We start from the raw sequence: 23,933 nt of genomic DNA, 5'->3' as shown, positions 1-23,933 counted from the left end.
CACTCAATCACTAATTTTCCGTGAGGGTAAGATTAGTACCCTGCTGGGCTTATAATTTTGTTTTCTCATTTTGTGCTGTTCATGTGTAAATATTGCCAATTTCCTTTGACACAAAAAAGGGAAAACAACTTAATTTTGTTTCTAAGCTAGTGAGTGACACAGAGACTACCCTCCGCATGAGGCGATGCAACATAAGCTTCCTGGCAATGATTTGAGGGGGGGAAATAAATCAAGCAGTTTCAAGTGTATTTGTAACAAGGAAACAAATTTATTGATTTTAAAAGACAAGACACCATTTTGTTTTGAAAAACACAAGAAAGCTAGCCTGAGTTCAAGTCTGAAATATTCAGAAAAATCCTACTAATATCTTTAGTATGTTCCAGTCATTTGTTTAAACAACACACTAAAAGTTAATATATATTTTTATAATTATAAAAGTTCCCCAGTTATTGTACAGTACACAATACAAATCGCCCACAAACTATTATTTAGCTCCTGCCAACCTTGAGAGGACATGATATACTAAAAGATTTAGCATTTCTCACAAAAATCACATCAGGAAATACGTATTTACAAAATCAAATACATTATACAAAAAACCATCACATGTTATTCGGTAAAGATGTTTTTAAATAATTAAAAAGTTTATTCAACTGTAGTCCAAAAACTGGAAAAGAACATTACATTATCTCACACATACAATCTCTACAAAAGTTGCTTACCTCATTTACATAATATATTCAGTCGATTGTAAAATAAATGTTCCAATATCTCCTAGTGTTACTATGTTTCTGTGCTTGTGGGACTGAATAATGAAATCTGCCACTTACTAAGTGAAATTTAAATGATGGCACTTAAAAAAAAATACAGTATTTTAAAAAAACACAATGAAAGAAGTTTTACCTAGAAGGTACGAAAGCCCTGAGTGATAGTAGAATTACTGATTGGTAAGCACTACAATTAACCTAATTAAAAGTTTACCACCCCAGGCACAAATTTCCAAGTTTTCTCAAGGCACTCACTTAAAGTTTCTGTAACCAATGCATTGGTCACCACCATAGGTCCCAATTGATGATGGAGATGAGGAGAGAAAAAAATTTGCTTTGGTACAAAAGATGCTTTTTAAACGAATAAAATTCAATACCTCCTTTATTGGGTCATTTAAAATTGTGTTTAGCAGGTTAAAACAAGGCAATCATTTGTTCAAAACTATTAATTCATTGAAGGAAAAATTTACGTGGTCATCAACAGTCAATGGGAGTTTTTACTTTTTCTTTCCTCCCTAGAATCATAATTCTTCTAACAAAGATTTGTTGTCCTCATGATTGAGCTACATAAACAATTCTTACCAAAGATTTCATTACTCAGGGCTTCCAATCCCAACATCATAATTTATTTAAAAAACAAAGGAAAGAGGGGGAAAAAAAAGAATCAAATACCAGAACCAATAAGACACAAAACACATTTTTGAAAATGACATATTACCAATTACTTCAAACAAAAGAAAAAAAAAAAAATCCTAGGCAGTCACTTTGTAAGTGGCTTTTACTATTTAAGTAAAATTGGTAAACTAAACTCAGGTCTACTGGCACATAAGATCACTAGCAGCAATGATCAGAGCATGCAAACTGAGAAGCATTTACAGGAAATCATCATAAAGAAGTCAAAAGAAGAGAGTTAAATTAAAACCCTTTGAGTATTGCATGTTAACATGTGAGTGATCTGCATGGTCTGACCTCCTAAACTGCCTAAAAAGCAATGTTTACGGCAAACTTGCCCTAGGCTGTGGATGTCCTTTCACCAGACACCGAGATAGGTTACACTCTTATTTTTGCCCGGCCAGGGCAGCGCCAGCACATCTGCAGAGGACACTGCTCTCATGTCCATCACACAGGGGACAAAGGGGTCCACTGCACGCCGAGCGGCCCTTGAACAAAGTCAGCGAATGTGTGAGCGGAATGGCGTTTACGGATATCAGAAGCAGTAGTCATAGCATCTCCTGACAGATGAGCTTAAATCAAGTGCTTTGCTCTCTCCATTCTATGTTTATATAATTTTTTGACAAAATATTAAAGTGTTGGAGCATAGATAAAATTATGCCCTGTATGAAATTCCCAAACAATATGTTATGAGAGATCTAACTCCGAACATCTTACCTGCCCCAAAGAGTACAGCTTTTCTTTAGCCGCTCGAACTCATTTCTTCCTAAGGCTTCACTTACAATTGTATTTTCTAAAGCTAAATAAACGAGATCTTCTGTTTTGTTTTGTTTTGGAAAACAATGTAACCCTTTCTTTCTCATACCTTTTAAAGGCAATCTAGGTACTTTCAGTGTGCAGAAGTCGTTCTGACATAGGTCCACAGGCCCATGTATTGCCCTCCTTTTCTAGAGTCTCGCTGTGATGCTAGAAAAGTCGATTCTTTTTTTTTTTTTTTTCTGTAAACAGTACACTTACTTAGATGGCAGTGAATATTTGGGAATAAATATATCAAGCCCTCTTGAAGAAAATTAAGTTGTATATAAAATGCAAGTGTTCAGCGTGGAAACACTTTCTCTTCCTACCCCCCCTTTAAAAAAACAGCATAATTAGACATTTGGATATAGAGTATACTTTACCGGTCTAAGTCTAAATAAAGGATCTGAAAGGCTTTTGTCCCCCATTGTATATCTTACAATGCTCAAAGGGTTAATACAAGGCATTACATCAAAGGGGTTTTCTAACACTAGAACTAAGCACTGAATTAATGCTTCTATTCCAGTTTGTTTTTTCGTTTGTTTTTTTAAAAAAAATCAGCAAACTTGCAGAAATACTAGGATTCCATTAACTGATTTGTCCTAACCATATACAAGGAGGTTGATCTGATCAAGTGACAAGCCCAATTTTCACTGCGTGTCAACCTCTCTCCCCCGCGCTCCGGTGCAATTCATACAAATCACAAGGTCTGATTTTGAATTTTTGGTGGTTGCTATTGTCTCACCAAGAATTTGGGGGAGCGGAGGTCATAACAAAGGTCAATTTGTTTTTATATAACCACTGCCTCGAATCGTACACAAAGGTGACTTGCCAAAGTGTTTTTACTTTATACTTGTGTCCGCACAGGGAGGACCAACATCACAGTGACACACGTTGTTTTTTCTTTTACACTAATGTTTCAAGCACAGCATTATTTTAGACATCTCAGATATGCCATCTGAAGAATTTTTTAAAATTGGAAAATGCATCACAGTTAGCACTTGCAGAGAGCGCAGTCGCGATTGCCGCGACGAAACCGCGTTCGTTCCCGAGCGGCGCGGACAGATTCTACAAGGACGTGTTCATTTCCACTCGTCTCCTACACAGCAAAGGCAGTCAGTGTTGCACACTACTAATCTTAGTTATGCAGCGTTAAAACCATTTCCTAAAATTTACTTTTGTTTTTAAAGTACACCATCTAAAGAGAGGTGCGTGAACCGTGCTATACAGTACAGGAAAAAGCACAAAAAGGAAAGCAGATTTCTGAAAAGGCAGTAAGACTTATCCAGTCAGTCCAAACATGGTTTGGATGAAAATCCTGAAAAAGTGACCAGTTACTTAACATCCCCCAATTTTTTTTTTAAACTGGGTCCTGCGTTCCAAGGTGAACTTTCACCCATTTCACCCTATTGTTCACGGGCTTTATGAATGCAAATCTTTTCGGGATGACTCTCAAAGGATACGTGAAAATCAAACTACACTCGCGATGCTCAATCCTATTACAGGGAAATACCTTTTCCGAAACTTAAAAATAGCCAGCATATCTTCCTTACATTTTTTTCCTCACTGAAAGTGTATCACTTGGTCCACACAGATATTTTTCAGGACTAGTGTTTGATTACAATGCCAAGAAACTTTAAGAAGTTCTTAAAATGTGCTCTTGTCACTTGTCAGTAAGCCTACTGAGAGTATGAGTGTGTAATATTATTTAGAAAAGTCACAGTTTCAGTGAATGAAAAAATGGAAATACTTAACAAATGCAATGAATGTGGTTGCTCCAGTTTGCTCAAATGTATAAATTATGATGTTTTTATTTTCTAATATATTTCACAATTCAAGTAGAAAATTTTTAAGGGTTTTTTTGTGTGTGTTTGTATATGTGCGTGTGTGTCGTACTGTGGACTACAGATAATAGGAAGTAGCACAGGTCATAGGTGTTATTTGTCTGTTGGTCAGAACTATCTACACTAGTCACAAAGAATTAATGTTCCTAGCTGTATTCATAAAGGATATCAGAATATTTTTAGTGACTTAAGTGGAAATGTAATAATATTTATTAATTCCTGATCTGTCTAAATTTAGAACAAACCATGAACAATGGGAAGAAATGTTGAATCTTGGAGGATCCCCAATCCCTAACTTTCATTAATCTAAATCTGCCCATTATTATCAGATTCCTCTAACAAAACAAATATATCCAACATTAAAGAAAACAATGATAATAAATACATTTAAAATTGTTCAATAAACAAGATGATACCAGTAAATACATTTGGTCCAGTACAGATATAGTTTAGTTCAGGGGGTGGTGGATAGGGTTAGGAAAGTGAAAAAATTAAGAAAGGAGAGTCAAAATGAAGAGTGTGTTTTCCCCCCCCACTTTTTGATTTAAATTTACCTGTAAGTGTTTCCTAATGCAAATGAAGTAGATACACAGTCTTTGCCGCTTAAGGTGTCTTGTTTGCTTGTTTGGCTTTTTGTGTGTGTGTGATGGTACAAATTCATTGCCTTTTTGGGAGAAAAAATGGGGATGATCATTTAAATGATATTTAGATAAAGGTGATGAGCTAGTAAAAACTTTCAAATACATGAGCTGTACAATACAAAATTTAAATCAATTTTTTAAATTACATCTAATACACTTAACATTTACTGAAGAAACTTGTTGATCTTAGCTATTTGAGTAGTCTAAGGCAATCGAGCAACAACAGTTGAAATATACTGCCTATTGCCCGATAAGCCATTTGGTATTTTTAACTTTACAGACTGGCTCATCCTCTTATTTCCACCCCACCCCCACCCCAATAAAACTGGAAAGATAAAACATCTTGAGTTGAATATAGGCCTCATTAATAATCTGTAAATTGTTTTGTGCTTTCCCTTTTTTTTTGGCTTTATGTATTTATTTTTGCTGATTAACTTTTTAAGAACTATTTAAATGAATGGATGTGCCTGTTTCTGCTGCGGTTAATAATTTGAGTGCTTAAAAGAACCTTGGCTCTTCATGTAAATTAAAATGGGGATGGGTGTATCCACTCTAGGATCTCACCTCTGACTTCCCAGCTGACTCCTGCCACGGGCACTCGTGTGTGCATGTGGACACGGACACTAAGACACACAGACAAACATTCAGACTGAAAAGATGCACTTCGATAAGTACCTACTTACTTTAACTTCCTTAAATTATACTAGATAAGGACGGGCCTAACATAGATATGTTAGGTAACAAGTTGATAATTAAAACCAGCCTGCTATCCCACACCTTTAAGCAATCTGACTTATAATCAAGTAATATTCAGCTCTAAGAACAAAAAGTAGGTTCATGGTCACTCAAAGAGGGAAACGGATTTTTTCGTCTCTGTTTTGCTTTGTTTGCCCTAAATATCCTTTGAAGAACATGCAACCTGTCCTTACTTCGGGAATCTGACAATGACAGGCACAACTTGTCAAATGGATTGAAGAGGAATTTATATGAACAAAATAAGCCTTACTAAACCTTAGCTTCAGTTCTGTTTTAAGGCACCATGTTATAGCCGAGGTACGATGATCCCTGATGTACATTCTTCAACGGCACTGGTCCATCCGGCCACCTACCCAAATCCTACAGAATCGGGGATAAGCAACTGTACGGCGTGCCAGTTACACTGCCTTCAGGTTCTGTTTAAAATTTAAATCCACATACTTTAGAAACCAGGAAATATTTTTGAAGGAAATAACGATATGCAGGTTGCTACATTCCTTGCATCCTATAAATTTTCTTTTATAATAGCAGCATATTGAACTACTATTAGGAAAAAGACCTGGAATAAAAGAAAGTCATCCAAATGGAATGGTTTCCTGTATGTCCAGCTCAGCATAAGTAGCTTGTACACTTAAAAAAAAAAAAAAGTCAAGTCATTTTTTTTCAGCTTCAGTCTCTAACTATAATAGCCCCACTCGACAGCAGAATGCATCTGTGCAGTGGTCCCAAATACAGAATCAGTAGTCATTAAACAGAGGAGTTGGTATGCAAATAACAGTTAAAATTCAATGTTTAACGGAAGCTTGCATTAACATGATTTAATAATTATGTACACAAATTATGTACATATTAGCATAATCTCTCGCAATTCTGTCATTTACTCTGAACCGATAAATGTGCAGCTCAGTTTTTCTTTAGAGAAAAATAGATGACCTTCCCAACCCTCTTGCACTGTAATAAAAATGCTCTGTATTCTTTCTCCATACTCCAAAATGCTATCAAAATAGTGTCTTGTGGTTCTGCCCAATGAAAAGCACCTTTCAAAGCAAATTTGATGCATCTACTGCCAAATGGGCACGCCTCCAGTGTAAATCAAAGAAATGCATTTCTTTTGATATTTCACAGAAGTGCATCTAATTAAAAACTCACACATGAAATCATACACCAAGACTAACAATCAACAATAAAATATTTTAAGCTACAAAAACGTAAATTACTTTTAATTATAAGAAGACAAAAATATTAAGTGTTGTAAAAATCCTTCTTGACACCTGAAACTAAGAAAAAAAAAAAACAACTCTCATTATTAAGAGGCAAATAATCTGTTTACGGTGAAAAAAAAAAAGAGAGACCTGGCAAAATACATACACCCATTCCATTTCACAACTCCAAAAAAGTAATGTTCAGCACTGATAGAATTTGACAACAGTCGACCTTCAGGCTTATTAAATTTCGACTTAAGCCCAATATGAACAGGTTTAACGTTAGCTGGAAAAATACGCTTTAATATTCTTTAGACCGCAGTGTAAGTGTTTCCTGTCGCGCTGCACTGCCTGATAGTCTGAGTACTCGTGACGATGTGCTCGCTGTGAATGGGATTCAGGAGGCTCGGTTGCACGCTGCTCTCAAGAACAGGCTGCAGGCAGCCCACCGGAAATGCCGGGGTCAGCTCGGTTTTCTCTCTTTTGGCTTGAGGTTCTGAAGAGTCATCTAGTTCTTCATCCATTTCACTTTCCACTTCACTGCCTTCATCTGCACAAACAAATGACACCAAGACTATTACCAAAAGAAAAACTGGAAAATGGCAATCAACATGTGCTTTAGAAACACAGTACACTAAGAAAGCAACGTCTGCCTGGCTGGTGTGGCTCAGTGGTTGAGTGTCAACCTATGAACCAGGAGGTGATGGTTTGATTCCAGGTCAGGGCACATGCCTGGGGTGTGGGCTCGATCATCTCCAGTAGGGTGTGTGCAGGAGGCACTCGATCCATGTTTCTCTTTCATCGATGTCTCTCTCTCTCCCTATTCCTTCCTCTCTCTAAAATCGGTAAAGACATATTTTTTAAAAAAGGAGGAATGGAGGGAAGGAGGAAGAAACATTTTAGTCTCCTCTAAAAATCTATACTAGACATAATTTTACCTGTGTTGACATTAATGTAGGTGAGACCTATGATGATATATATCAGGTATAAGCATGAGCTACTGTAAAGACTGTTTGGTGCACACAAATGTTGCAGATCACAGTATTAAACAGGCCCTTTATTTTTAAAAAAGATATGTTTTTATGGATTTTAGAGAGAGAGGAAGGGAGAGAGAGAGAAACATCGATGAGAGAGACATATCCATCAGTTGCCTCCCCCCCCGTACTGGGGATTGAGCCTGTAACCCGGGCATGGTGCCCTGACTGGGAATCACACCTCAACCTCTTGGTTCATGGGTTGATACTCAACCACTGAGCAAGACTGACTGGGCCAGTCCCTTAATTTTTATTACAAAAAATTATCAACACCGAGGCAGTAGCATCAGATTAAAAATGCACAATGGATTTCCATTCCTGTCAACACTGATACTCACTGTTAATAGCCGGTATTTATTTCTGGAAATTGAATGTATTAAATAGTCATTGTTACTTCCAAATTTTAATACATTTTATATTAACTAAAACATCATTGTAATGAAATACCATTTAATTTTTTCCAGCAGCACAGTTAAAATTCAAAAGTAGAGAGAGAGAAAACGCTCACACAGCTTTACTGCTGTGAGAGATTCCCTTCCGAGGAGTGTAGAGAACACCTCTTCATGAGCAATCATCTTTAAACAGCAGGGAATGTATTTATGCCTTAAAAATATCTTTTCTTCGCCTTCAACATGTTTTACTGTTTACCAAAAAAAAAAAAAAAAAAGATAAGTGTATAATCACATCAAATACCTCATCTATAATTAAAATATATCTACACCTATTGTTATATTTTTTACGTCTAGTGACTTGTAGAAACAGAATCAAATCTCCATGACATTCTCTTCAGTCAGGTGAAGTTGGACTCTAAGGCTGAGTCTAGTTTTACTCTTGGGGCACACCTCCTGCGGGAGTCCCTGCTAAAGCAGCTCGATAGAAATGGGCCCCTTGACTTTCCTTCTCTCATCAACTGGCGAAGGTGGCCCCAGAGACACTGATGAAGCGGGGCCGCCCGCGCACGGCTGCCCAGCGCACGGCTGCCAGGGCACCATCTCCTGAGAAACGGCACTGACTAGAAATGATGTCCGCGATGCATCATTCAGTGATAAACACAGCTCTTAGATGAGGCAAAAGGTGCCTTGGCCCATTTATTTCATATGGTTACCTTTCTGCCTCTGGAAAACGGACCTGACGATAATGTTAGGTTTGTGAGAGCCCCCGGCGGGCCGCGGGGAGGACGACACACTTGCGAGACATTCGCTCCCTCAGGGGGCTCAGCTGAAATGCCTGTATGCTACTTCCCACTTTGTTAATGTGTTCAGTTACACGTACACAGAAAAGGAAGGGTCCTCACACACAAGTCTTAATGGTGGTAGTCTCTTAGGGCTGTGCCTATGAAATTTCACTTTTGGTAGTTTCTAATACTTGAAATTTTTACACAGAGCTCATATTACTTTTATTATGAGGAAAAACATTAAAATTCTCATTTTGTGGAAAGAGCCCACAAAAAGTTGAAATTTTCCTATTTAAGCCCAGGCCCTGACTGTGCCAGTTTGGCTACGTCTCAAGGAGCATCAGGTCTGGGGGTGAATGGGACCAGCAGGGCCACCCCAAGAATGTGAGGTAAAATCAAACTGCTTGTCCGCTCCCTCTCTACCTTCTTTCCTGTGCTTGAGAAATAGTGTCAAAATTTAATAGCAAAACACACACACACACAAAACCAGCACTGAAAGGAAAAAAAAATCATTTTGTGCAGGCAGGTGAGTGAAGAGAGAGCGAGGAAAGTCCTTTCCTCTACATACTGTGGGTGGATTTCCTCCACATACAGTGGGGTGATGGACTGGACAAACTTCAGTGCTCCAGGCCACTTGTGTTTAGGTCCACTGGGGTGACAGTGTTCCTTTGGATAGGCTACAAAGCAATCCACAAAAGCAAGCCCTTTCTCCAGTCCCTGAGGGCAAATAACGTGGTTCCACAGACATTTTGTGCACCAGGAGACTCCAAGACATTTCCTAGAAACCTACTCATGACAATGGGCATTTGGAACACAAAAATTAAAATTAGGTGCCACTGGTGTGTACTGAAGACTGTTTTGGTTCAGCACTTTACAGAGAAGATTGGCTGCCATTCGGGGTTTGGCCAAGTAGCCACACTCCTACTGTACCTGTGGGCACCCAGGAATGAAACCCCCAAATTTGGGTTATAAGGCTTTGGTGTCAGGGTTTATGCATGTTGGACACAGGTTTCCACTGCCACCATTCTGGCTCTGCAATTACAAATTATATCACCTCACAATTGATTTACTTTTCTAAGAGTTATTGGGTTAATCCTACAGAGTACATAAGTGCAGTAACAATATTTGGGAGCCATGATTTTCTACCTTTCCTGCTTTGCTACTGTGTATGTTCCTTTAACAGGAATGAATGCATCCACAATTGGCAGAGACTGACAGGAGCTCAACATGGGAGTGACGTGGATTCGTACACGACCTTCTCTGGCGCGTTAATGTTTCCCACTACCCAGGGGGGACAGCAGCTGGACACTGAGCACCCTAGCACAGGCCGCTCCAGAAAACAGCACTGCACTCATGTGCAGATCCCCTAGGTCCTTCCTCTTGCCTCAGTTTCCCCACTGGCTCTGGCTGTGTCTTGGAAGGGCTAATTGTGCTGTTCACACCAGGCTTTGTGCATTTTGTCCCTGACTCCAGAACTCAATTCCTTAAAACCTCAACATAGCTTCACTTCTTTTGTTTTTTGAAGAAAGGCCTACATTTTCTACAGTGCTTGTTTATTAGAAATTTTACATTATTATAAAAACTGGGTTGGTATTTTTATAGGATTTTTTTTGCTTGTGTGCTCTCTATTCCAACCTCATATTCCCCCAAACCCTACTCCTTTTATTCTGTGGTTTTGTAGAGCGAGAGGTGTTGCAGGAACATGTATCCTATTGTCATAGTAGAGGGGCAATGCTGGTATTAAAATTTAAGAAGAATGTATGTTATACCTCCCATCTATTGACCTTGCTTTCACAGTAAACATCACTGCTCCTTCTGAGCTTTTCCACTGAAAAGTGTGAAGTGGTGATAGGTAGGCTGAGGACTCTTTCTTGCTACTAGGCCTTGACTAAAAATATCTGGACCAATTTTATCCCTTTTGTCTAGGACTCTGGAGATGGTCAGAAATAATAAACTTCAGGCAAAGAGTCAAAATGAGCTTGTAACTGCGTTTAAATTTAATTGTTGCATTTCAGGAACCTCACGTAAAGAAAGTATAGAAGTGGAGAAGTAATGGATTCCAAAGACATCACTGTCATATTCACCTAGGACCGTGTGCCATCCCCACAGAACCCAAGTGCCAGAGACACACACTACATTTTCCTCTGTGAGAATCTCCCAGGCAAATGAAGTCCTTAAAAATGTACATTATTTTAAATTCCTACCTTTATCGAGATTTCCAGGAGACACAGCATTTAAATCGCCAAACTGCAAAACAACAGTCATTTGTGCAACAGTTACTACAAGGCAGAATAAAATAATACTCTCAGTCTGCAGTAAAAACACCACACTTTGACTTTTTAAAACTATAAACTATGGCCATTTTGCTCTCTAACTACACAGGTCATGCAATTTTTCAATCAAGCTTGTCGAATTTGAACAGTTTAAATTATGTCACAATTTAGCTGTCTTAGCCTCTCTGCAAAAGGATACCAATTTTCTCTGCCTTCCACGCTCCGTTTTACTGTTATTATTTCAAGTCGGTGGCGAGGACACAGGGCCCGGCAGCCTGGGTGGGCATGGACGCGGAGGGGTTAACTCGGAGAAGCCCCGAGGAGGCTGGCGCAGGGCACACCCATGCCCAGCCCATGGGCCCACATGGAGTCTGTGCCGGAAAAACATGGACCAGCCGCTTGGCTGATTTCTGTTTTTCAAGCTTTTATTAGTTGAAATGGAAAACATAACAGGAGCTCCAAAGTTGAGAGTATTTACTTTTATAAAAAGACTTTCCTTTTTTGTAAGTTGATGTTCTTATTTAATAAGATAATAGGGTTCTGCTTTTAACTAAGAATGTCAACAAAGAAGAGCCTAAAATAATATGGAACAATTAATAACCTTCAGCTTAGACTTTATTTTCTACCTTGGTTCAAGAGCTTGATGATAATTTCACAATGAGAAAATACATTCTGAGGGTCTCAGGGTGAACAATACACCAAATGAAAAACTGAAGAGCAGAGGTAACAAAGCTAACTGGGAAATGTTGAAGTAAAACCTACACTCATCCACTTTTTAAATGGCAAACATTACATTTTTTTTTTAAAGCTGAAGATTCTGAATAAGTCATTATTAGAAATTCAGGTTTCTCAACAGACTGAAGATAGGGTGAGACAGAAGTTCTACTTACATTCGGAAGTTTGCTTATAAAGAGTTCCATGATAGGAGTATTTTTTTCATCTACAAGGTATGTCTATAAAGTAATAAAACTGATCTTATTTTGCAAACATACACATTTTTTGTAAACCTACACATGTACTGTTCTTCATAGAAGCTACCTTGGGAGCTCAGGCATTTATTCCAAGGCCCAAGGTTCTGGAATTCCTCTTAGACAATTTCAAGAGTCAGTTACGTATCATTCAAGAAAGCCCGTCTTATTATTTTACGTCCAACTGTGACTCCAAACAACACTGCAGATTTTATTCACTGTAGTTGGTCCTGGGAGGACTTCTGACTACTCACCAAGATCAAATTCATCTGTCACAATTTAAGATATTCAGAATAAGATCATTTTACTCTTTGTTATTTCTTAGCAGTCCACAGGCAGTTTAAAAAGAGGCATTCCACAACATTTTAAGCCATAATAGCATTGCTGGAACAAATGTGTAGCCTTCCGAGGTGACTGCTTTGAAGGGGACAAGGGCCTCTCTGATACATGACTCCTAGTACTTTTGTTTAGAAGACTGTCCCATCAATTTATAGGTACATCCCACAGGAAAACAAACAAAACTATAAACACTGAACTGTTGTTTTAAAGTCTGCCCTGATCAAGTAGGTCAGGACCTTATATTAGACAAAATTAAACTTAGGCAAAATAATAACTTTCAGATTGAAAGTTATATAAAATTTCTCAAATTAAAGAATATAATACAAGCAACAAAAAAAGTAGTCAATGAGACTATTTTTGGTATTATTTAAATATTTTAGAAATATAAACAGAGAATGCCTATAGCTAAGGGATCATTTATAAGTTATTTCTAATTGACACAACACAATGAGATTTTTATTTCTTTTAAATAAATACTTAACACTTTAGATCCAGTTCTGGAAACGATTTGGCACCGAAGATTCTAAACATACCTCTATACCTATAAAAAGTGACTGCTTCATCTGTTTTGGAAAAATCTCTAAAAGTTGCTGAGACTAAATTATTACTGCATTAATGAACAATAATACCACACAAAGTAAAAACAAAACTCTGAACATAGTTGAAGATTTTCTTTAAAAGAAACACTGCTTTTAGTTGCTATTTAACTGGAAATATGACAAATTCCTCAATATGACAAAGATTCCCCTTAGAAAGTTTCTGTTTAATCTCAATGGATATATCTGATTATTCAGGATGCTAAAAATAAAAGCCAAAACAACTGAAATCTCGGGGATTGCTATTATCATTAGTAAAAATACATTTGCATTCTAAATGTTGCGTGCTGTGGCCATACACTGTGCTGGACACTACAAGAAATTTAGGGACACTGTCAATGCCTCTAGGTACCTGTGGAGTCAATGACAAAATCCTACCTATACAGCAAAGAGAGAGAGTAAATTTCAAGTTAAAATATCTTGTAAGGGGTAAGATTTTTATAGTCTATATAGTTGAAGATAAAGGTTTTTATACGTATTTTACATGTGAGAAAAGGATACACATGTAATTAAGAAAGCCCCACTCTACTCCTCCAGGTAGCTGCGGAAGGCAGGAGAGCCCGCGCTCGCCGTCCCGTTTCCTCAGAGCCTCCCGCGTGGGATCAGCCTGCGAAGACGCCGTTTCTGGAGGCGGCCGTGGGGAGGGGCTCACATTAGGAGGGGCTCACATTAGGAGGGGCTCACATTAGGAGGGGCTCACATTAGGAGGGGCTCACATTAGGAGGGGCTCACGTTAGGAGGGGCAGGCGGCTCTGCCGGCAGCCAGGCCGCCCAGGAAACCTTCCCGACGGCTTTAGTGCAGGGGTGTCGGAGCCGGCAGCAGGTCGGCCAGCGGGAAGGACTGACGGCGGCCTGAGCAGGCCGGCGTCACGGACAGGGAGCTGTGACGGTGCCCGAGTTCGGTGGGCACACACCAGAAACGGACTATTTAGATGAAAAAACAGGGACTTGTTAGAAAGTACCGAGATTACTGTAAGGTTAGAGCTCCTGAAATAGGAAAAACTTATTGTTTCTAACTTCCCTACTGCACAGGGGACTGGAGGGTGACATCCTACGGCTTATGCTTTCACGACTCAGTACATGGTAGGCTTTCTCTCAGGTACCATGACCTCACGTGTCACTTTCTCAAGGCTTTCCCTGACGGCTCTAAGCATGGCAGGTCCTGTCCCCATCACGTCCCTCAAAGCCCCTGCCACCACGTGCAGCACTTGCTTCCTCACCCACTGTCTGTCTTCCCAGCCCCAGGGCCCGCGCCCCGAGGCCAGGGACCTTGTCCGTCCCCTCATGAATGTATCCCAGAGTCTGATAAGCGTTCCCTGATGAGCAAACCCGACAGACATTACAGGCTGAATAAATGCCAAATCAATGAATGCGCTCCCTCATTTCAGCCTCACAAAAAAACTCAGACATGTGGCAAGGTGGACAGCTTAGGTTTAATCCTGGAGCTACTGAAACGAGTGAGCTGATGTGTCTAACGTTATATAGGAGATACAGTGGTGGGAGATTTGAGACCAGACATTCTGATCCTCAGGCGAGAAACTAGAGAGGGAGGGAGGGGAAGGAGGGAGGGAGAGAGGGGGAGGGAATGTATGTATGTTCCATATGTGAAGGAAGGAATATAATTAAGGGATTTAAAACGTGCCCTGGGGTTAGAAAGCATATGGCCTTTGACATATGCAGGAATTAAAATTCTGTCAGCTAGGCAGAAAAATAGGGAATGCTCTGGTCTGATACTGGAGACCAGTTCTGCCAGCAGTGGTACCTTTAAATACATGCATATAGGGAAAACGTATGTACATGTACATATGTGTATCATCCCAGTTTCTGCCAATGAATCATTTGATCTAGGAGAGAAGATCTTTAAACTGCCATAGACACTAATAACCAAAGACTAAAAAACTGTCTGAAGTGGTTTCTATCTCATTGTTGGACTAAGCTGTCTCTTTGGGACTTACTTTTACCTTGATTTAACTTGCATAAATTAAATTAAAATATACTTTAACTTGTATAAATTTTATTTATATATGTTATGTAATTATGTGTATTATAATTATATATGGGGTGGGCAAAAGTACAAGAATAAACTGCTTCACATACTGACAACTGTAAACTTTCTTTTGCACACCCCTGTATGTAATTCTTTCTCCCCATTTCACAAGTACATATAAGATCTATCACTCATTCCCACTAGTTACGATTTAATACAAGTCTAGCTAAGATCATCTTGTTAGAACTAATTATGTTTGTGCTTCTTCCCCAATGTTGCCATTCTCTTTCCTAACTCACTTATTTTCCCATGGTATTTTGTTGGCTGTGCTCTACAAAGCATTGAATTAGTTTGCCTCTGATTACCACTTTGGCTATATCCCAAAGAATGCTGTTGGATTCTTTGTAATTCTATAAGTCATTTGACTCAACATTCAAAAATTATCTATAGGCTATTTCCCCCCTTGCAGTACAGTATTATTAAAAGCCTTCCCATGTCTTTATGTTACCTGTTCTATTAATTTAACTTCTAAACTTATCTTTGTAGTGTAAAAAATGATGGTTTAATTGTATACATTATTACTTGGCCTGTCAATGAAGAATCAATATTTAAAAATCTAATCTGAAGTCGAAGGCAATCAAACATAGTCCCTCCTGAATAGTACACACAGCTTCAGATATTTATATACCTATGGTAAAGAAAGGGAAAGGAAATTAAGCTAACAAAATCAGGGACCTACTATGTGCCTGTCTGCCTGCCTGCCTATCCACCCCACGTACCTACCTATACCTACTTACCTACCCGCCTACTTAATTTAATCCTCACAATAGCCATGTGAAGCATTGTTCCTTATGCTTATTTTTTTTGAGGAGAAAATTAAGACTCAAGTGAGGAATATACATATATATATATGACTTGCCCAGGCTGCAAAGGTATTAAATGGGAAATAGGAAATTTAAATTTGTGTGTGAAGCACAGACAGGAGGAACAATACAGGATGTGGACCCAGCCTGACCTGGGTTTGATCACATCTCAATCAATATCAGTTATGTGACCCCAGACAAGTTACCCTTTGAGCCTTAATTTTCTGATATATGAAACAGATAGGGTCTATTGTCTTCAAAACTCAATGGTCAAATACTATTTATAAAGTCCTAGAATTCCATTCAACTCTAAGGCCATGAAATGGTGACTTTCGAAATGCAATGCCTCTAGCTGAGTAGGGCTACAAGGAATTCTGCCTGAGAATGGAAATGTTCCTTAGGCTCTGACTCAAGGTTGTTGACACCAAAAACTCAATCTAGGGCTGCAGTTGAAGTCAGTTTATAGGTACTGACCAAGCCATACATTACATGGATGGGGTGTGTGTGTGTGTGTGTGTGTGTGTGTGTGTGTTTGGTGGAATGGAGATGTCACACAGCCAGAAATAGCTGATGAGTCCAGATGAATACTGACCCGGGCCTAACCCACTGCTGCTCTCTCTGCTCTTCTAAGAAGTCAACGAGGGAATAGGCCTTTAAAGCTTTCCTATAGCAGCAGAAACATTGTTCACATGCAGATTTCGAACTTTCTGACCCAATTCTAATCTCTGAACATTCTATACTTAGCTTGAATTTTGTAATGTTCTGAATTTTACAAACATTATATGCCTGAGCATTTTCCTATAATTTCCGTTCTATTAACAAAAGTTAATTGAACCAACGGCAAAGAATTAGGCAGCAGCAACTATTTTGGATGTTTTGGATGGTGGAGAGAAACATCTTGAAATTTCAATCGTATGGGATTTCAGAGCATTATTATTTTCTTTAAATGTCTTCCAAATGAGAATCAAATTAATCAAAGCGTTTTTACATTTAGCTTTGGTACAGTGTTTCACAACTGAGCAAAAATAGTTAACAGACTTTAAAGCGATTTCCAATTTTATAAAAATTTCAAGGAATGTTAATGTTCCATTTGGTAAAATCTTATGTTCCTTGGTTATTTTTCCCCCTGTAAGTGTACTTCTCTATGTATTTCCAAATACTTCTATTAAAGGCTGCTAAGATGGCCAAGATTCTGCCAGTATGCTTCACACCAAGGCAAATTCTGCCCTACAGTCGCTGTTGGTCCTTTCCTCCAGCTAGCCAGCTATCCTGGCAGCACTGCTGCTGGCCACTGTACACAGGTAACATATTTTCATCACAGTTCTAACTGTTGAGGCTTTTTTGCACCCCTCTGCCCATGAGAACACAGCAATGAATGCACTTTCATATCATTTCAAATCTCTAAGAGCACTCATGAATGAGTAAGCAAGCGAGGAGAAGTAGGAATACAGGCCTTAGTTGCTTTTGAGGAGAAAAGTAGTCCCCAAATAGAACTTTAACACTACCATTAGGTCAAACCAGGAGAGTCCTCTGTCCTAAGCCCTACTCTATAGAGAACCCTGCTCTGGCTTTCCTGTGGCTGTGCCTTCCCTATAGTGTAAGGAGTCAACTGGGCCAAGTGGATGTACCCTCCTGGGCCCCGGGTTTTCTTCCCACCCCCTAGACCATAATCCTGTTATATGAGACCCCAGAGTTCCCTGCCCAATGACCCAGAGTCCCTTTCTGTGCCTGTGTAGGTCTCTTCTTCAAGCCCACCCTTCAGAAGAAAGAAGGAATAGCCAAAGAGGGGCAGCTATTTGCAAAGGGTGGGCAAAATCTGAATACTGGACTAAGCATGAGCACAAGCTATTCATAGTATAGGCCGGGGAATGATACATAAAGAGAAGGTAAGTGGTCTAGGGGACAGAGGCTGGGCCAGTGTCCATGTCACTATTTTACCCAGCCTTGCAAGTTATTACCAAGATACATTTACTGACCTAGGTGGGCAGAATAGATTTTACTTATAGCTTGATTCACAACTTTTAAAATATTTAGATATAGGGTACCATAGGCCCTGTAAATGTCAGGGTTGGACCTTTATGTCAATAAAACTGGGTTGAAAATAAAGAACGTTGGTGCTCCTAACTTAAGACAGTCTCCCCTAGAGCCACCTGCAACAGGAAACCAGGGCATTAGTTTACTATATCACACAGGTACTCCTTAATTTTGATGTACCATCTCTATTGTTTGGAAATTACTAACTGAAGAGACAACGGGAGTTGGGGTATGAAAACATGTTCTCTTTGTAACAAGAAAACCTTTACAACTAGCATATTCTAAATGTCTACTAACAAAAAAGTAGCAAGGGGAAGGAAGGTAAGACTATGAAGATGCATCCTGAGATGCACAGAAAAGAAGCCTGGAACACAATAATGAAAACATCCATGCGAGGCATCTGGTTTGTGTATGATGGGGAGTGTGGGTGTTTTGCAGGGAGCTGTACTGTATGGATAAAAATAAATTAGTGCCGATTCTGAAACTGTCTCCAAACAATTTATATGGTGAAAAATTTAAATGTGGATTGAGCCCATTTGACTATCTAGAGTGAGACAGTCCTACTTTCTCCACTTGCTACTTCTGATTTTGGGCAACTTTCCATCTGTTTTCCTCATGGGTGAAATGGGGACACTAAAACATCTCTTGCAAGGTTATGGTAAATATTAACTGAGAATGTAAAACACCTAGCACAGTGATTGTCACAAGACTAGTCCTCAATTAAAAATGTTAATAAATAGTAATAAGCTTCATTATGAATAAAGCAAACTTTTGACAAGTATGCATTACATTTTCTAAGCTACTGCTATTCCAAGATAGTTTTTCTTTTCTGCAAATGATTTTAATTTGCACTATGATTCATTCTTTTTAAAATATTCTATAACAAGTCTTCTATTCCCCACTACATTATCTGTGTATCTCCTAGTTGCACTAGAATAGTGTTCACTGAAATTAATTTTCATTAGTTTGGTTTTACTTTAAGCATCCAGTCTTATTTAACACAATTGTACTTCTATCCAATTAAGACTTTTTCACTCAATTTTATCCTAAAAGCTTGCCTGTTGATTTATCATTGCTCTTTTCCAGTTTTTAGGTTTTAGAGACTTTTCCCCCCCTTCTACTTTGAGTATATCAATTTGGATGACTCCAAAACATTTTTCTTTTCATGGTAGACTGTGAAGGGCTTTTCAACTTTTTCCCTAAAAAATATTACTAAAATATTATCTTTTTATATTTATATTCACAATGAAACCATCTTTTGGTTCCTATTTATTTCAAAAAGTTGGTTATATAGGAGACTTAGATATAATTTAAATGAGTATAATTAAACTATGATAGAATTTAAATATAATAAACATGTTTGTCAGAAAAACCTTTTATGAGCAATCAAAATTTATAGATTCAGTAAATATATTAATGGACTATGTATATTTTAAAAAATAGCCCTGGCCGCTGTGGCTCAGCGATTAGTGTTGGCCTGCTTACAGAAGGGTTGCAGGTTTGATTCCCAGGCAAGGGCACATTCCTGGGTTGAAGTCTGATCCCCAGCCCAAGCCCCTCTCCTCCGACCCCCATTGGGCACCTACAACAGTCAGCCAATCAACGTGTCTCTCTTGCATTGATGTTTCTCCCCGCCCCTTCAACTGTCTCTAAAAAACAATGGGAAAGTGTCCTTGGGTGAGGATTAACCAATACATAAGTAAGTAAGTAAAGCACACATGCCATAAACTTCCAAATAGATTCCAAATAGCCATACAATTCAAGTAAAAGGATATTTTTCTGCTCAATTTTTTCTTGTCAGAGCTGCATAGAAAGCCTTATTTTTAAAAAAGTTTTATTTGACAGGTGTGTAAACAGATGCAACTTATTTTAGTTTATTCCTAGTCTTAACATTTCTTAAAAATATCCAAAAATTACATTTTAGCAGTAAATAAATTGTCCATTTTAATCATCTAGGCAAAACTAATAGTAACGAAACTCTGGAATGGCAAATGCTTTAAATAATTTACTCATCAGCACTAATATAGTGGCAGACTGACATTTAAAATAAAACTTGGAGCTGTGATGCTGTTTTGTTAGGGGCTCCATTATCCTGTAGTCTTCATTTCAAAAATGGAACTGATGGTGTTATAGTGAATGCAAAAGCAATATTTTGTATGATTATATACTGTACTTATATGTAAAACACGTATTGGTCTCTCTTCCCTGCTCAACTAATGTAAATAATATTAATTTTAAAATTTATTTATTGAATTCACATTAATGAAAAAAATACATTAATTGTCCTTAAGCTACTTTCAACGGAAAGCCTTTTTCCTTGCTTCTGGACCTATTCAGCTGTTGGGCACCTCTTCCAAATAAAGCACCCATAAAGGTAAAACAAAGTCCAGCAAAGCTTGTGGCTATTTTCCAGGGGTCCCCATGCTGATTTCTGAGCTGAATTCTGAACTGTTCTTGTTCCAACTTCACCTCCTCCTGTAGCAGGTAATACGCATGGTAAATGACAGCAAGGATGACTCTGGTGTCAAACTGCTTTCATAACTTGACTTCATAACTTAGTAGCTGTGTGACTTTGGGCAAGTTACCTGGCTCCATGGCTCATTTCATCATCTGTAGAATAGGTTCATAATAATATTGGTTCGTAGGGTTGTTGTGAGTTAATATATATAAAGCACTTAGAACAGTACCTGGCACCAGATGCTATGTGGGTGTTAGTGCCACTTGAACTTTTGGGCTTTCCATCCTAATCCAATTCTGCCCCGTGTGCTGATTTTGATGGAGTATATTTGGTTTCTCTGGTGCTTGAATCAGATTTCCCACGGAAACTTCCCCTTGGCTGTGCTCCCTCCCATTTCAGGCAGGACCTGTGCACACATTTTCCTGTGCTTGCAGTAGTCTCCACCCCTTACCTCCAAATTCTCACTATCTTCTCCTAGTTAACTCCTTTTGTCCTTTAGATCTCTCTTCAAACAACTGTGCTTTGGGGGAAGCCTTCTCTGGCCCTCACGGGCTAGAATAAGTGCCTCAGGCTTTATGTATTCCTACATCCCTTTAATTTTCCTGTATAGTACTCATCAGACTTTATAGCTGTATAGTTATGTTAATATTTAATAAGTATGTGTCCTCTACTAACATGTAAGCCCCATGGTCAAATTCCATTTTGTCTGTAATTATACTCTATATCATTATACTATTTGGTGTAGAGTAAGGATGTAAGAAATATCTGTTAAAGAAATGAATAAATTATTTCCAGAGGTAAGTCCTGGGGTTCAACACAAGTAAACATGATTTGCCCAGGATTATACCACTATCACTGACAGAATTTTAAGTAGAATTCAGTTCTTCTGACTCAAAGTCTACCATTATTTCCAGGCACTAAATCTTCAATTACACAAATCGTACAAAGAACCATGCAATTTCTATAGTGTAGGACCTAGAATAAAAGTAGAAATCAGAAAGTATAGATCTAAGGTAGTCTGGGGGAATTGGGACTCCCTAAGCAACTGATTTTTAAGATGTGAAGTGGGAGTTAGGTTAGGGGGCAAGGAAGAGCTGGGCAGAGTGCCAGGTAGAAAAAAACCATTTACACAGTTGTCCAATGACGAGAAAAACGTGGTGAATACCATCAGAGAAAAGGCCACTGTGACTGCGACAGGAGGAGTAAGAGGGAGGCTGAGGTTTAATCAGCGCCAGGGCCAGACCTGCTGTACCAAGGAAAGAATTTTGCTTCTTAACAGAAGAGAAAGCCACTGAAGGGTTTGAGTGGGGATAACAGAATCAGCTTTGTGTTTTCATAAGATGACAACGACTGTTCTATGGGGGTGGGGGTGGTAAAGAGCTGACTTAGTAATTGTTTGGAAATGGGGGTCCAGATAGAAAGAAATGCAAGATGACATTCAGGTGTCCACTATGATAACCAGGGTGGATTGTCATATCATTTACAGAAAAAGGGCCATTAGTAGAAAGACCAAGAGTTTAATTTTATTAAGTGTATAATAGCTCTCAATAAACAGTGACAATTATTACAATTTTTGTGGTTATTTTACCTCATGATTGAAAACCACTTGGTGTGATTAAGGGTAATGGTGATTTTTAGGTGTTGCTCCTACCGTGCACACAGGTACTTCTGGAACTGATGTCTGGAAAGGGAAGTCACCTAAGGGACTAAGAATGCAACTGAGCCTCAACATGAAAAAGCCCTTTTTACCTTCGATCTGATTTCTAGGGCAGGCTTAATTAACATGTGAGGGACACAAGGATAAGCAGCATCCCTTTTTCTTGAATTTCCTTCTTTTCCCAAGAATAAAGGAAGTTTAGATATGATAATATGACCATGGCCAACCGGTCTGTCATTGCTAATAGGTGTTTGAGGCATCAATGTTGTATGGGGAGATCAAACCTACGAAATTAGCCTTAATTGGCCTGGGATCAATAATGGATAAGCACAGACAGCTCAAAGGATTTTCCTATAAATTGGGTAAGGAGATAGAAAGCAAAGAAATCGAGGGGTGCTTAGCTCTTTGATCTTACAGAAAGTATTTCATACCTTATTTTATGATCTAGATTCTATTTATATAATATTTTTGCCTCATTTAGCAATCTATCGTATTTATCTATACTGTTTACACATAGTGGGAAAAAAGAAATGCCTATTAGAATAATTAGTTGGCAGTACTGAGTGTGTAAGGCAATTTCTGTTTGCGTTCCGGTGAGCCAGTACTGCCTGTATGAGCACGAGGGGGCTGCTAAGCCTTCACACCGTGGGGCAACCACTGCCTTTGTTCCCTAGAGATGCCAGGAGAGCAAAGGCCACCCGTCAGGGTGAGCCACCCGATGTTCATGAGAGCCCTTGTTATCATTATCCTGATCATTCCATTAAAGAAGTCCTGAAGCAGATGAGGTGGATGGCAAATGTGTTCACTACACCAAAAGGCACGTCTGTCTCAGAAGTTTTGAGCCCTGAGTTGAGAAATTTATAATACTTCATCTACATGCCAACCAGACATTTTGCAACCAGGCATCTAAAGGCACTAAGGGAACATGAAATCTTATACATATATAACTGGCATCATTTAAACACAATCACCATTAAGGAACATCATACAAATACCTATAGCATACAAAGAGATTTTTAAAGAAGAAAGAGGAATATTTTAACCTACATTCTGAATAAGTTTAACATGCATTTTATTTATATTATAATACTTCGAGAGGTCCTTGAGGAATTTTAATATATTTTTAAACTTATACCTTTACTATCATATTTATTTAACTAGGAAAAGCATCTCACATTTATTTTCACTTTTTATATTTAAATAAGCACATATACAGAACTTAAAAATGAACATGTCTTCTTTACTGCTGTGGGTACTTTGTAATGTTGTCTAACCTAGTATAATCTAGCAGCATCTCAAGTACACCAATTCAGTACAACAAAATGAGCCAATGCAGAATCATCTGAGCATTTGCATCTATTCCTAATTATATTAACAAACCCTTGTTTATAGTAACTTCAGAGTTTTAGCTTTTTTACACTTGTTGAAAATCTTTAGTGATGAGCAGCATGGCTCTGAAAAGCTGACTGAGTATTCAAACCAGATCTCCACCACTTACTAGCTATGTAACCATCTAATCTGTCTGTCTCAGCCTTCAACTTGAATCTCAGATGCTCCTCTGTAAAACAGGATAAAGTAGTACCCATCTCAAAGACTTGTGCTAAATGCCTTGTTACATGTAAAGGACTTAGAACTGTGCCTGGCACATATCAGTGCCCCCCAAATGTTAGCTATCATCATCATCGTCATCGCCTTCTGAAATAGAATCAGTCATTATGACGTTTGGACACTGGGAAAAAGAATCTATGAAATACATATTTAACTTTTTCCTCTGTGTTCTTAGTCCTTAGTTTTATCAGAAGCATTAATCTTTCTTATTTTCCATTCAATTAGGTTTTTTTTAGTCCAGTGATTCTCAAACTTTTCTTTTACC

The 23,933-nt window shown here is 38.5% G+C and overlaps 1 protein-coding gene across 1 annotated transcript in view; it reads right to left on the bottom strand.

The window, feature by feature from the left end:
* Positions 1-246: 246 nt before the first annotated feature.
* The window catches only part of RFX3 (regulatory factor X3), a 253,325-nt gene continuing 229,638 nt past the window's right edge, over positions 247-23,933 (bottom strand). Inside the window, exons 16-18 of the mRNA XM_087822682.1 lie at positions 12,049-12,111; positions 11,090-11,132; positions 247-7,227 (exon numbers count right to left, since the gene is read on the bottom strand). Coding sequence (XP_087678808.1) covers positions 6,989-7,227; positions 11,090-11,132; positions 12,049-12,111 — 345 coding nt within the window. The 3' untranslated portion in view covers positions 247-6,988. The remainder of the gene's footprint in view (positions 7,228-11,089; positions 11,133-12,048; positions 12,112-23,933) is intronic.

The sequence above is a fragment of the Miniopterus natalensis genome, chromosome 12, assembly GCF_054644295.1.
Source record: "Miniopterus natalensis isolate mMinNat1 chromosome 12, mMinNat1.hap1, whole genome shotgun sequence".
NCBI classification, from domain to species: Eukaryota; Metazoa; Chordata; class Mammalia; order Chiroptera; family Miniopteridae; genus Miniopterus; species Miniopterus natalensis.
The sequence above is the reverse complement of the archived record's forward strand: the minus strand, read 5'-3'. Positions and strand labels throughout refer to the sequence as shown.